The following is a 15369-nucleotide window of genomic DNA, read 5'->3' as shown; positions in this document are numbered from 1 at the left end:
CATTTCTCTTTACCGGATATAAAATATACCCAATTATTATTTTCCAATTAAGGGGCAATTTAGTGTGGCCAATCCATCTAGCCTGCACATCTTTGGGTTGTGGGGGTGAAACCCACACAGACATGAGGAGAATGTGCAAACTCCACACGAACAGTGACCCAGGATCGGGATCGAACTCGGGTCCTCAACGTCGTAGGCAGCAGTGTTTTTAAAAATAAATTTAGAGTGCCCAATTCATTTTTTCCAATTAAGGGGCAATTTAGTGTGGCCAATGCATCTACCCTGCACATCTCTGGGTTGTGCGGGTGAAACTCACACAAGCACGGGGAGAATGTGCAAACACCACGAGGTCAGTGACCCATAGCCAGGATCGAAGCTGGGATCTCGGCACCATGAGGCATTGGTGCTAACCACTACGCCACCGTGCTGCCCCATCATAATCTACCTTTACTTTTTTAGTAACCCTTTATTGATCTTTAAAAGTTTCCCAATCTTCCAGCCTGCCACTGGCCTTTGCACTATGGTATGCCTTAGTTTTTATCTTTATGTATCTTTACTACCTTGCTTAGCCATAGATGTTTTTCCCCCCACAGACAATCTTTCTTCCTCTCTGGAATATACTTTAGTTGGGAGGAATTGAATATGTCCTGAAACAATTGGTACTGCTCATCAACTGTCCTCCCTTTTAGTCTTCCTGCTCAGCCCCAGCCAAATCTGTCCTCATGCCGTCATAATTACCTTTGTGGGACTCCAGAACGTGAGCCTGGGACTCCAGAACGTGAGCCTGGGACTCCAGAACGCGAGCCAGGGACACCAGAACGTGAGCCTGGGACACCACAACGCGAGCCTGGGACACCAGAACTCGAACCAGGGACTCCAGAACTCGAGCCTGGGACACCAGAACACAAGCCTGGGACTCCAGAACACGAGCCTGGGACTCCAGAACGCGAGCCTGGGACTCCAGAACGCGAGCCTGGGACTCCAGAACGCGAGCCTGGGACTCCAGAACGCGAGCCTGGGACTCCAGAACTCGAACCTGGGACAACAGAACGCGAGCCTGGGACTCCAGAACGGAGCCTGGGACTCCAGAACGCGAACCTGGGACTCCAGAACGCGAGACTGGGACTCCAGAACACAAACCTGGGACACCAGAACATGAGCCTGGGACACCAGAACGCGAGCCTGGGACTCCAGAACTCAAGCCTGGGACTCCAGAACTCAAGCCTGGGACTCCAGAACTCGAGCCTGGGACACCAGAATGCGAGCCTGGGACACCAGAACGTGAGCCTGGGACACCACAACGCGAGCATGGGACATCAGAACTCGAACCTGGGACACCAGACCTCGAGCCTGGGACTCCAGAACTTGAGCCTGGGACACCAGAACGCGAGCCTGGGACACCAGAACGCGAGACTGGGACTCCAGAACTCGAACCTGGGACTCCAGAACCCGAGCCTGGGACTCCAGAACGCGAGCCTGGGACACCAGAACACAAACCTGGGACTCCAGATCTCAAGCATGGGACACCAGAACGCAAGCCTGGGACACAAGAACGCGAGCCTGAGACTGCAGAACGCGAGCCTGGACATCAGAACTCGAACCTGGGACACCAGACCTCGAGCCTGGGACTCCAGAACACGAGCCTGGGACTCCAGAACGCGAGCCTGGGACACCAGAATGAGAGCCTGGGACTCCAGAACTCGAACCTGGGACTCCAGAACGCGAGCCTGGGACACCTGAATGCGAGACTGGGACTCCAGAACTCGAACCTGGGACTCCAGAACTCGAACCTGGGACTCCAGAACGCGAGCCTGGGACACCAGAACCCGAACCTGGGACTCCAGAACTCAAGCATGGGACACCAGAACGCAAGCCTGGGACACCAGAACGCGAGCCTGAGACTCCAGAACGTGAGCCTGGGACTCCAGAACTCGAACCTGGGACTCCAGAACTCAAGCCTGGGACTCCAGAACCCGAACCTGGGACTCCAGAACTCGAACCTGGGACTCCAGAACTCAAGCCTGGGACACTAGAACGCGAGCCTGGGACTCCAGAACACGAGCCTGGGACACCAGAACGCGAGCCTGGGACTCCAGAACTCAAGCCTTGGACTCCAGAACTCGAGCCTGGGACACCAGAACGTGAGCCTGGGACACCAGAACGTGAGCCTGGGACACCAGAATGCGAGCCTGGGACTCCAGAACACAAACCTGGGACGTCAGAACTCGAGCCTGGGACACCAGAACGTGAGCCTGGGACACCAGAACGTGAGCCTGGGACACCAGAACGTGAGCCTGGGACACCAGAATGCGAGTCTGGGACTCCAGAACACGAACCTGGGACATCAGAACTCGAGCCTGGGACACCGGAAGGCGAGCCTGGGATACCAGAACGTGAGCCTGGGACACCAGAACGTGAGCCTGGGACTCCAGAACTCAAACCTGGGACTCCAGAACTCGAGCCTGGGACACCAGAAGGCGAGCCTGGGACACCAGAACGTGAGCCTGGGACTCCAGAACTCGAGCGTGGGACACCAGAACATGGGCGTGGGGCTCCAGAGCAAGGGTGTGGGACTCCAGCGTGGGATTTCTCACCCTTGAATTGAATTTTAAATTTTAGCATACTATGATCACTCTTCCCTTGGGGATCATTAATGAAGTCATTAATTAATCCCTCAACAACAAATCCAGATTAGCCTGCTCTCTGGTTGGTTCCACAACATATTGCTCCAAGAAACAATCTCTAATTCATTGAATGAACTCTCCCTCTAGGTTACCCTTGCCAATTTGATTAATCCAGTCTATATGCATATTAAAATCACCCATGATTATTGTTGTACTTTTCTTACAAGCCTCCAATATTTCCTGGTTTATACTGTGCCCCATTGCAGAACTAATGTTTGGGGACCTATAGATTACTCCCACCAGGGAATTTGTCGTATTTCCCTACTCATCTGATTCCTTGGTGCAATATGACATTGATTTCGAATTTAAAAGGAAAGTATTTATTTTTGAGTGTTTTTAGTTCTGGAATCAGGCATGTGCTGATAAATGGCAAAAATTAAGGGTTGGGGGAAGGGTGCGTGCAGTCACTAATCATTACTGAGAATTTCTGAAAGGCAGAGAAAAACAAGTCATTTTCAAAAGGGAATTGGATATATATTTGAAGGGAAAGATTTGCATGTTTATGGACAAGGAACAGGGAAGTGGGACTAATTGAACGGCTCTTTCAAAGAGTTGGCACAGCCTCAATGAGCTGAATGGCCTCCTTCTGTATCGTATGATTCTACGCCCAAGGTACTGAGAAGGGACAATCCGCTTCCCCGGGAATATACAATTTTATTAAGTATCTGCATTGACTAGATACACAGTCAATGGCTCACTTTAGACAACCAAGACTTATCCAATGCAAACACACACCCTGTCCCAGTTTGCCATTTTTCTTTTACCTTTCTATCTGAAGTGGAGTTGGTGATTTCATGGTGTCTGCCAAAAGCCAGTTCAGCCCAGTTGTCCACATGTTCATCTCTTCCTCTGAGGTAGCTGTGCGGAGCGTGACAAGAAGAGAGCATGAGAAGGAGTACAAAGTCATTCTCCAAAGACTGGCCGCGTGTAATAGCCTGCAGGTTTCTGCTGGCACTGGTGTTCAATCAGTACAACATCTGCACGTAATCAAGCAATCTACCCTAATGTAAATCAGTGAATCATTCATTCATATATCGCCTTACAATTGCCAGATTGGCTGGCTAGCTGACTGGAACAGAATTATCCTTCTACAGCAATTTAAACCTCCCTAACAAACTGTGGCATGTTGTTGATTGGAGTCAGTTACTGGCAGTGTGAGAATATTGCATCTATCGTCCAAAAGTGCCATTAACTTCCGGCTAATTTGCGTTGGGGAAGCTGGTGCGCACGAATGGCCAGTTCCCTTCTACTGCTGTGCCAAGGCAATTGGAAGAGAGAGAATATTTGCCCACAAGTGGCTTCTCTCTCTCCATTCTCTCTTGACAGCCCCCCCGCCCTCCCCCTCAGCTGCCGACTATCGTCTGGCAATCGCAGAGAATGCCAGACGTAAGGTGAGCTAAAGAGGATGGGAAAATAATGAACTGAAGGACGTAAATATGAAGTTTTTTTTTACATTTAGAGTACCCAATTCATTTTTTTTTTCCAATTAAGGGGCAATTTAGCATGGCCAATCCACCTACCCTGCACATCTTTGGGTTATGGGGGCGAAACCCACACAAACAGGGGGAGAATGTGCAAACTCCACACGGACAGTGACCTAGAGCCGGGATCGAACCTGGGACCAAGGTGCCGTGAGGCCGCAGTGCTAACCACTGCACCACCGTGCTGCCCATATATATGAAGATGAAGTGCTGCTGAGACAGAACTATTATGAAGCAGTGGTTTGAACTGGAGAGATGGCCAAGTGTAGAAAGGAATTTTGCAGGCTTCATAAAATTACCTGCTAGACTGAGGGTTTTTAGACGGAACTCCATGCCATAGAGAATGACGAAACAGTGAGTTAAATCAGGCCGGGATAAATCAGGTTTGGCTGGGTCGTCCTGGTATCGTTCAAAATCCCGGGAATTTCTTCCTGAGCGAATCTCTTTGATTTCCCGAATATCAACTGAAAGAGAAAGAAAAGATTTATCAAATCAAGAGTGCTGGTCGGGCCTTTTGATGTCAATCCGTCTCCCTACTTTCCTGCTTTACACGCCAAAGGATTGAGATTTAAATCACAACACTGCTGTTGGTGCATAACCTTGTTCGTGCAGGAGCTGGTACAGCTGTTCACATAGTTCAAGTTTTGCAAGCCATGAGGAGAATGCAAAACATTTGTCAGCAAAGCTGAAAGCTAAACAGGTTTATTTCAATCTAAACCTAATTGCAATGCATTTCAAACTTTCATTTTACATTCAGGTTGCTATTCAGAATAGGACCCAGGGACAAAAATCAGGCAAGTATGGAGGCCTTCAGAGTGTGCTAATAGCTACACTAACATCCAATTTATGCTCATCAGTTGAGCTCATAACGTGGCTCATTTAATCTTGCCAGAAGGACGTACATTCATACGTAGGGGCCCGTTCTCCACAAACAAAAGGAATATGATCCAGCCTTGCACCTTTTTTGGATTATCTGGGAGCTTGGAGTCTTTGGTTCCCCACTGCCTGCTCCATGGCAACATCTTGGCCAATCAAAGTTGCCTTGCCAGCCAATCAGCACCCTCTTTGTCTTGTAGCTTAAATTGTTGTGATTGTTTAAAATTTGGCATTCTTGTGTTTGGCCTGATGAGTGCGAGACAAAAAGCTTCGACAACACGCTTTTGTTTTCAGCAATATTCAAGTCCTGTGCTATCCCTGGGAGATATCTCGGCCGGGATTCTCCGAAATCCCGGCCGAGTGTTGACGCCGGCGTAAACACCGGAGTGGTGTACGCCGGCGTCAACAGGCCTCCTGTCCCAGCAATATTCCGGTTTTTAGGGCCCTGCATGGCCGGCACGGGTCCGCGCATGCGCGTGACGGCCGTCTCTGCGCCGGTGCGGAGCAACATGTCAGGGACCTAACAGCGGGCCCGCGCCGAAGGAGGTTGGACCCCCCCAGATCGCGGCCGCCCTCCAATTGGAAGCCCCCAATAGTGGGCCTGGACCCCGTGGAGGCCCCCCCAGAGTCAGGTCCCCCCCATCAGGACCTCCACAGTGGCCATGGGTCCGAGCTCTCGCCGGGGTACCAGGTTTGAACCACACCGACGGGGCACGGCAGGAGTTCGGCCCATCGCCCGCGGACAATTGCCGCGGGGGCCTATTCCAGCGGCCCCAAACCGGAGCCGCGGCGACCGCGCGGGCGTGATTCTCCGGTCGCCGGAGTATCGGTGGCCCGGCGTTGGAGCGGCGTGATCTCCTCTAACCAGACCTCTTGTGCATTCCCAATTAAAATTACTCTTTAATTGGTGGCCTGGGCTCTGAGCTCTGGAATTCCAATTCTATACCTCGCTTTGCTCTAAGACTGTGCGGAGTCTGCACGTTCTCCCTGTGTCTGCGTGGGTTGTTTTATAACCCTCCTGTGAAGTGTTTCTGGCTGCTTTAATAATAATCTTTTATTAGTGTGACAAGTAGGTTTACATTAACTCTGCAATGAAGTTACTGTGAAAATCCCCTAGACGCCACACTCCGGCGCCTGTTCGGGTACACGGAGGGAGAATTCAGAATGACCAATTCACCCGACAAGCACGTCTTTCGGGAACTTGTGGGGGGAAACCGGAGCACCCGGAGGAAACCCACGCAGACAGCCACGTTTGATACAGAGTGGCGCCCCTCAAGCTATAAGACTCTGGAGACCGGTTAGCGACCTGTTGCAAGAAAAACCTCGTTCTGGGAACAGGTGAAATCCTGCCTTGTATAAGTTGTTGTTGCATCTCAGCAGAGAAAAAAAAGAGAAGAGGAAAGAAAGACTTATAAATTCATACGGTAAAGGAGCAGAATTGGGCCATTCGGCCCATGGAGTGTACTCTGCCATTCGATCATGGCTGATACGTTCTTCATCTGTTCCCTACAATGCTACAGAGCTGGATGACGAAATCAGCCAGAGCATCTCCTCCCTAGAACACATGAAATAGGAGCAGGAGTAGGCAATTTAGCCTCCCGAGCCAACATCCTCATGGCTGATCCCATCCTGGCCTCAACTCCACCGTCCTGGCCGTTTTCAATAACCCTTGAACCCATTACCAATTAAAAATCTGTCTAACTCCTCGTTAAGTTGACTCACTGTCCCTCCATCCACCGCACTCTGGGGTAGCGAATTCCACAGATTCACAACCCTTTGGGAGAAGTAGTTTCTCTTCAAATCTGTTTAAAATTCGCTACCTCTTATTCTAAGATTATGACCTCTCGTTCAAGAACGCCCCACAAGAGGAAGCATCTGCTCCCCATCTACTTTATCCATAACTTTTAACGTCTTGTACACCTCAATTAGATCTCCCCTCATTCTTCTAAACTCTAGAGAGTACAGGCCTAAACTGTTCAATCTCCCCTCATACGGCAAACCCCTCACCTCTGGAATCAATCGAGTCATCCTTGCATATCTATAGTGCCTTTCATGACCTCAAGGATGTCCCACAGGGTTTTGCAGACAACAAAGCTCTTTTAATGCATGTCACTGTTTTAATGAAGGAAATGTAGCAACTAACTTAGGCAAAGTGATTTTTTGTGGAAGTGATGTTGGTTGAGGGTAAATACATTGGGTAGTACGTTGGGCAGAACTTCTCCACTCTTCTTCCATATAGTGCCCAAGCAGGACACCAAGAATCACCACTGCACGGAAGGACTGCACCTCTGGCAGCGCAGCACTCCCTCACTACTGCACTGGGGTGCCAGCCTAGATTTCTGTGTTCAGGTTTCTATAGTGGGAGTTGAATTCATAACCCCTATTGTGAAGCCAGGTGCATAACTCCTGTTCAATGTCTCTGTCATTTCTTTGTTTTCCATGATTAAATCCCCAGACTCTCTCTCGGCGACCAACGCCAGCTTTAGTTATTTCTTACTATTCAAATACTTATAGTCGCTCTTTTAAAAAAAATTTAGAGTGCCCAGTTATTTTTTTTTTTTTTATTTCCAATTTGTTTTTTAGGGGCAATTTAGAGTGGCCAATCCACCTAACCTGCACATCTTTGGGTTGTGGGGGTGAAACCCACGCAGACATGGGGAGAATGTGCAAACTCCACACGGACAGTGACCCAGAGACGGGATTGAACCTGGGACCTCAGCGCCGCAGTCTCAGTGTTAACCACTGCGCCACACGCCACTCCCCTTATAGACGCTCTTACTGTCTGCTTTTATATTACCAGCTATCCTTTTCTCATACTCTGCTTTCTGCCTCTTTATTACCTTTCTAGTCATTCTTGGATGGTTCTTAAATTCTGTCCAATCTTCTGATCTTCTGCTATTAGAGCCACAGAGGTGTACAGCACAGAAAAGGCCCCTCAGACCATCATGCCTTCACTGGTCAAAAACAACCATCTAAACATTGTATAATCCCATTTTCCAGCACTTGGCTTATGGTCTTGTATGCCTCGTCATCACACGTGCACATCTAAATGCTTCTTCGGGCAGCATGGTGGCACAGTGGTTAGCACTGCTGCCTCATGGCGCTGAGGACCAGGGTTCAATCCCGGCCCCAGGTCACTGTCTGTGTGGAGTTTGCACATTCTCCCCATGTCTGTGTGGATTTCACCCCCCACAACCGAAAGATATGCAGGCTAGGTGGATTGGCCACGCTAAATTTAAGGGCAGCACGGTAGCACAAGTGGTTAGCACTGTGGCTTCACTGCGCCAGGGTCCCAGGTTCAATTCCCTGCCGGGTCACTGTCTGTGCGGAGTCTGCACGTTCTCCCTGTGTCTGCATGGGTTTCCTCCGGGTGCTCCGGTTTCCTCCCACAGTCCAAAGATGCGCAGGTTAGGTGGATTGGCCATGATAAATTGCCCTTAGTGTCCAAAAAGGTTAGGAGGGGTTATTGGGTTACGGGGATAGGGTGGAAGTGGGTCAGTACAGACTCGATGGGCTGAATGGCCCCCTTCTGCACTGTATGTTCTATGTTCTAAATTGCCCCTTAACTGGGAAAAAAAGAATTGGGAACTCTAAATTTATATTAAAAAGTTATTCTGCCTTAACCACCCTTTCAGACAGCGAGTTCCAAACTCCCACCACCCTCTGGGTGATAAAGGTTTCCCTCACATCCCCTCCGCCAGCAGAACCTCCGTTGTCTTTCTTCAAAATAATCTTTTGCATTGTGCGGAGGGGGAAGGTAGGGAATCGGTTCAACATCTCATCCTAAGAGCTGGTCCAGCACAGCGTTCTCTCAGTACTGCTCTGGTCTGTCAGCCGAGATTATGTGCTCACGTTGTGAGAGTGGGACTGAAACCGACACCCTTCCGACTGAAGGAGAGAGAGTGTTACCCACTAAGATACGATGGACAGATGTATAGGAGCAGGGTGTGCTTGGATCAAAATGATGAAAAGACAATGCCCAGGGTTGTTCAGATTCCACAGTGCAATCTTTCTTAACTGGAGGGAGCTCCACAATAAAGTCTGAGCTGAATTTGATATCTCTCTCGCAGCTCGACGATTGGGGGGGGGGGGCGTCCCCAACAGCTGGGTTGTGCATTGAGCAGTGGGCCCTGGTTGTAAAGGATGCCTGATTTGCAACAGGAATGAATTAGCTTCCACTGCAGGCTTCACGTCGACAGCTCTGGCAGGCAGGCCTCGGGCCTCAGCAGATGTCTGCCCGTTCAACAGAGGCAGCTTTGTTCCACTGCTGCTCCTCAGCTGACAACCCAGCAGCCTTTGAAAATCTGCCAGATTTCTCCCCAGAAACATAACCTACTCCTGTAAAGGCAACCCCTTGCTTCGTTTGGATGTGCCCAAACGCATTTAAAAAGGTTTGAAAAGAAATGGAAGCTCTGCATTCTCTGATACGGCAGCGGCCGACAAGAGTGCAAGACAGTAACAAGAGGCCAGTAATCTAGGATTACCACAAAAATTAATTAAAGGGAAGATTGGGAGCAAAAATGATCGTTATATGCAGCATGGTTAGAAAGCGGAATTCTCTGCCACTAGACCACTGAAGCAGCAGAGTTCAAAAGTAGTTGTAAAAATAATATAGACAGTTGCTTGACAAAGAGGAATATTAAAGGTTCCGATGCATTGAGCAGGAGAAAGGGAATAGACCACGGGACGGATATGGAGCAGAAATACTGGCACACATTTGCTTAACCGAATAGTCTATTGCTATTCTGCAACTCTATTCAGATTATGCAGTCTATAAGCATGATTCATTTTAATAGATTGTTAACTGAGTAGTTTCAGAGTTAGTTTTCCATTTCTGAAACGAAGTGTTAACGCCAATGGAGAATCCGTGGACTTTTACGACAGAAAACCTGGCGCCGCACCTGGGCCGATTCCACTACTGTTGAGGGACTAGCACCGGTGCCACGTGGAACACACTCAATTCCACTGAAAAATGGTGCGGGATATACCTGGTCCATGATCGACACTCGGGAGGCTGACAAGCTGCAGCCGCACATACACATTACAATCCGCAGACACACTCATCCCAGCCAACAAGATGGCACTGGTTGTGCTGGAGCACGCCCGTACAGCTGATGGGTCGGCTGGGGCCAGGGGGGCACCTATGTGACTCGTGGCACCAGGTTCGAAGCGGGCTGTTAGCGTTATGCGCAGCTGCATGGCTGCCTTGCCGGCTGCGGCAATTCTGCTCCATGTCCGTATACCCTGACCCCGACAGCCCACCCCCTAGCCACCCCCCACTACGCCCCCCAGCCCTGGCAGAAGCACCCCAGCCAGCGGCACAGCTGTCAGCAAACTATGGCGATGTTGGAAAGCTTCCGTACCCCCTCTCTCCATCAGCAGCCGCCACGCCGGTTTAACGATTTTTAAAAGCAGAAACGAACCACGGTGTCGGGAACTCGGCCCATCGAAGACGGAGAATCACCGAGGCCTTGGACAGTACCGGGATGGGCCCGTTAATGATATGCAAATGGTGTCTACTGTACGTGCGGAGTGAAACTCATTGATGCCATTTTCGAAGTAACGGAGAACCGTGATTTGGCGTCAAATCGGCGCCTGCTGCGATTTTGCCATCGGCAGCTATTGCCCGCCAAATCGCACTTCCTGATTCCGGCGTCGGCTAATGGAGAATCCCTCCCCACATGTCCCATAGAATCCCTACAGTGCAGAAGGAGGCCATTTGGCCCATTGTGTCTACACTGCCCCTCCGATAGAGCAGTCTACCCAAGCCCACTCCCTCGTCCTAGCCCTGTAACCCCACCTAAGCTACACATCTTTGGACACTAAGGGGCAATTTAGCATGGCCAATCCACCTAACCTGCACATCTTTGAACTGTGGGAGGAAACCGGAGCACCCGGAGGAAACCCACGCTGACAGAGTCCGTGATTCTATTTCATTGACAGAATTTAGTAGTGCACATATTTAATAGGGAGGTCAAGTGGGAAAGTAGGAAAGCTCTCTGTATCCCTGGGCAGGCGCTCCAGGACTTGATTAGCTAAGGAAGGTGCAGTCATTTTAAAAAACATTTAGAGTACCCAATTAAGGGGAAATTTAGTGTGGCAAATCCACCTAGCCTGCACATCTTTAGGTTGTGGGGGTGAGACCCACGCAGACACGGGGAGAATGTGCAAACTCCACATGGACAGTGACCCGGGGTCGGGATCAAACCCGGTCCTCAGCGCATTGAGGCAGCAGTGCTAACCACTGCGCCACCATTCCGCCCTGGAAGGTGCATTCGTAACATGGCCAAACAGCTTGATCATCAGTCTGCAAGTCCTTCTAATATGGCAGGTGGGGAGAGTTTCGTGGTCAGCCACACTGCAGAAGGCAAACCGCTGCCGTACTTTTTGCTCAGCATAATCATGGATCAATCCAATGGAAATCTGTGCTCACCAAAACCCCTCTTAGGACATAGTGCCAGGAGGAGGTGTATTTGACATCAACCACACAATTCAGTCCATTGTGAAACAAATAAAATGGGAAACCATTTTATATTCTTGAAGGTCTCTAACTTGCCCCTCTCTTTCGCCACCCTAAAGAAAGTGACCAAGGACACAACAGGCAGCTTAACTGCATGGAAACATCGCAGTTGAGATTCGATTATGTAAGACCTCGTCCAAGAGCCAATTCTACATGACGGCAGATGGTAAACATCATAGGCTTTTTCATAGGAGGCGTTACATCAAGAGACTGATTCTGTTTTTATCTGAAGTATCCACATGCACACATAGACACACAGGATGTACACACCTCTCACCCCCGTTAGAATGTACCAGGAGTGGGAACGTTGGTTGATTCTTCCCTTCCTCTTCTGTTCTGCATTTGTCCCTATATTCACCAACTCTTCTCCAGCCCCACACAGCGGACCTAAACAGCAAGTCACCAAGCCATACAGGACCATAATGGTCCCCAATTCGAGCTGCAAGTTATCTAATCTCAGTTGGCCAGTTGGGACAGCAGTAGATATACTCCAGGTAGCCGCTGAACCTCTGGATGGCGTGAGGGGTTCGGGGGGCTTACAAAAATATCACAACTGACCGTCCCACATTCTGGAGAGAGGTCTCAGCTAGCAACGCAAATATCTGCAGTTGTCCAACAGCAGCCAGGCTAATGGAAGAAGGCAAGGCGCAAGATTTTCTGACAATGTTTACAGAGCCCCCCCCCCACACCCCCGGCACCCCACTCCCCGCATATAGTCGGTGGGTTTGTGCTCACATAATTTGGCCACCATTTGGGGTGGATAAATCTGAATGAATCAAGGCACAACAGCAGAGGTGGACCTGATTTCACATAAAGCGTAGCTGAGATTGAAGGTGCCCCTGGTCTCCACCAGCTCTCTGCACTGTCAATAGCAACAGATACCAGCTGTGACTTGGTTCAGAGCATTCTTGCCTTGAGGCAGAACTCTAGTCCCACTCTAGCTCTTGACCAGGAACATCAAATTTGACACTTGGGTGTAGTACTGCGATTGCTGCAGCTGCTGCTTTTTAAAAAAAATTTTTTTTTGAAAATCTTTTCCCAAACAACAATTTTTCCCCTCTAACAAAGCAAACGTAACAATAACAATACAGAAAATTTTAACAATACACAAGTAACAAAACCCCATTATCTTTTGACCTAAACTAAACTAAAACCCCCACCACCACCCCCCCCCCCTCCCCCCTCCCCCCCTCACCCCCTGGGTTGCTGCTGCTGGTCATCTGTCTTCCCTCTAACGTTCCCCTAGGTAGTCGAGAAATGGCTGCCACCGCTTGGTGAACCCTTGAGCCGATCCTCTCAGGGCAAACTTTATCTGCTCCAGTTTAATAAACCCCGCCATATCATTTACCCAGGCCTCCAGTCCGGGGGGTTTCGCCTCCTTCCACATGAGTAGGATCCTGCGCCGGGCTACTAGGGACGCAAAGGCCACAACGTCGGCCTCTTTCGCCTCCTGCACTCCCGGCTCTTCCGCAACTCCAAATAGAGCTAACCCCCAGCCTGGTTTGACCCGGGCCTTCACCACCTTCGAAATCACTCCCGTCACTCCCTTCCAATACCCTTCCAGTGCCGGGCACGCCCAAAACATATGTGCGTGGTTTGCCGGGCTCCCGCCACAACTCCCACATTTGTCCTCCACTCCAAAGAACCTGCTCAATCTTGCTCCCGTTATGTGTGCTCTATGTAGCACCTTAAATTGAATCAGGCTAAGCCTGGCGCATGAGGAAGGGGAATTTACCCTGCTTAGGGCATCAGCCCACATACCCTCCTCTATCTCCTCCCCTAGTTCTTCTTCCCACTTTCCTTTTAGTTCGCCCACCAACTCCTCCCCCTCTTCCCTCATCTCTCGGTAAATCTCTGCCACCTTGCCCTCTCCGACCCACACCCCTGAAAGCACCCTGTCCTGTATCCCCTGTGTCGGGAGCAACGGAAATTCCCTCACCTGTTGTCTAGTAAACGCCCTCACCTGCATATATCTCAATAAATTTCCCCGGGGCAACTTATACTTTTCCTCCAATGCTCCCAAGCTCGCAAAAGTCCCATCTATAAATAAATCTCCCACCCTCCTAATTCCCAACTGGTACCAGCTCTGAAATCCTCCATCCATTCTTCCTGGGGCGAACCTATGGTTGTTCCAGATTGGGGACCCCACCAGGGCTCCCCGCACCCCTCTCTGTCGCCTCCACTGTCCCCAGATAATCAATGTTGCCGCCACCACCGGGTTCGCGGTAAACCTTTTAGGTGAGAACGGTAGCGGCGACGGTAGCGGCGCCTCTAAACTCGTCCCTTTACAGGACTTTCTCTCCAGTCTTTTCCACGCCGCTCCCTCACCCTTCATCATCCATTTACGTATCATTGCCACATTGGCGGCCCAATAGTAATCGCCCAAGTTCGGTAGTGCCAATCCTCCTCTGTCCCTACTACGCTGAAGGAACCCCCTCCTTACTCTCAGAACTTTCCCTGCCCACACGAAGCTCGTGATGCTCCTGTCTATTTTATTAAAAAAGGTCTTGGTGATTAGTATAGGGAGACATTGAAATACAAATAAGAACCTCGGGAGGACCATCATCTTAATTGCTTGCACCCTGCCCGCCAGCGATAGAGGCTGCATGTCCCACCTCTTGAAGTCCTCCTCCATTTGTTCTACCAGCCGTGTGAGATTAAGTCTGTGCAAGGTTCCCCCAGCTCCTAGCGATCTGAATCCCCAGATATCGGAAGTTTCTTTCCACTTTCCTTAGAGGCAAGCCTTCTATCTCTCTACTCTGGTCACCTGGATGTATCACAAATAATTCACTCTTCCCCATGTTTAGCCTCTACCCCGAGAAATCCCCGAACCCCCTCAAAATTCGCATAACCTCTATCATCCCCCCCGCTGGGTCCGACACGTATAACAATAGGTCATCTGCGTATAACGAGACTCGGTGTTCTTCTCCCCCTCTAATCACCCCTCTCCATTTCCTGGAGTCTCTCAACGCCATGGCCAGGGGTTCAATTGCCAACGTGAACAACAATGGAGACAGCGGGCATCCCTGTCTTGTTCCCCTATATAGTCGGAAATACTCCGATCAATGTCGACCTGTAACTACGCTTGCCGTTGGAGCCCCATAAAGTAGTCTAACCCAGCTAATAAACCCGTTCCCCAACCCAAACCTCCTTAACACTTCCCATAAATACTCCCACTCCACCCTATCAAATGCCTTCTCTGCGTCCATTGCCGCCACTATCTCTGCCTCCCCCTCCACTGGGGGCATCATTATCACCCCTAATAGTCGTCGCACGTTAACATTCAGTTGTCTCCCTTTTACGAACCCTGTCTGGTCTTCGTGCACCACCCCCGGGACACAGTTCTCTATCCTCGATGCCAGTACCTTTGCCAACAATTTGGCGTCCACGTTCAATAATGAAATGGGTCTATAGGACCCGCACTGCAACGGATCTTTATCCCTCTTCAAAATTAACGATATCGTCGCCTCCAACATCGTCGGGGGTAGAGTCCCCCCCTTCCCTGGCCTCATTGAATGTCCTCACCATCAATGGGGCCAACAAGTCCACATATTTTCTGTAATATTCCACCGGGAACCCGTCTGGTATCGGGGCCTTCCTTGTTTGCATGCTTCCCAGTCCCTTAATAACCTCGTCCACCCCAATCGGTGCCCCCAGGCCTACCACCTCCTGCTCCTCCACTTTCGGGAACCTCAATTGGTCCAGGAACTGCCGCATCCCCTCCTCTCCCTCTGGGGGTTGAGACCTATACAGTTCCTCATAGAAGGTCCTGAACACCTCATTTATCTTTCCTGCCCTTCGCACCGTG

At 50.2% G+C, this 15369-nt stretch overlaps 1 protein-coding gene across 1 annotated transcript in view; it reads right to left on the bottom strand.

The window, feature by feature from the left end:
- Positions 1–15369, bottom strand: part of plcg1 (phospholipase C, gamma 1) — a 206915-nt gene that overhangs the window by 122159 nt on the left and 69387 nt on the right. The window contains exons 2-3 of the mRNA XM_072515148.1: positions 4465–4629; positions 3449–3542 (exon numbers count right to left, since the gene is read on the bottom strand). Coding sequence (XP_072371249.1) covers positions 3449–3542; positions 4465–4629 — 259 coding nt within the window. The remainder of the gene's footprint in view (positions 1–3448; positions 3543–4464; positions 4630–15369) is intronic.

Source organism: Scyliorhinus torazame, chromosome 8 (genome assembly GCF_047496885.1).
Source record: "Scyliorhinus torazame isolate Kashiwa2021f chromosome 8, sScyTor2.1, whole genome shotgun sequence".
Taxonomy (NCBI): Eukaryota; Metazoa; Chordata; class Chondrichthyes; order Carcharhiniformes; family Scyliorhinidae; genus Scyliorhinus; species Scyliorhinus torazame.
Note: the sequence above shows the minus strand (reverse complement) of the source record. Positions and strands in the feature narration are given on the sequence as shown.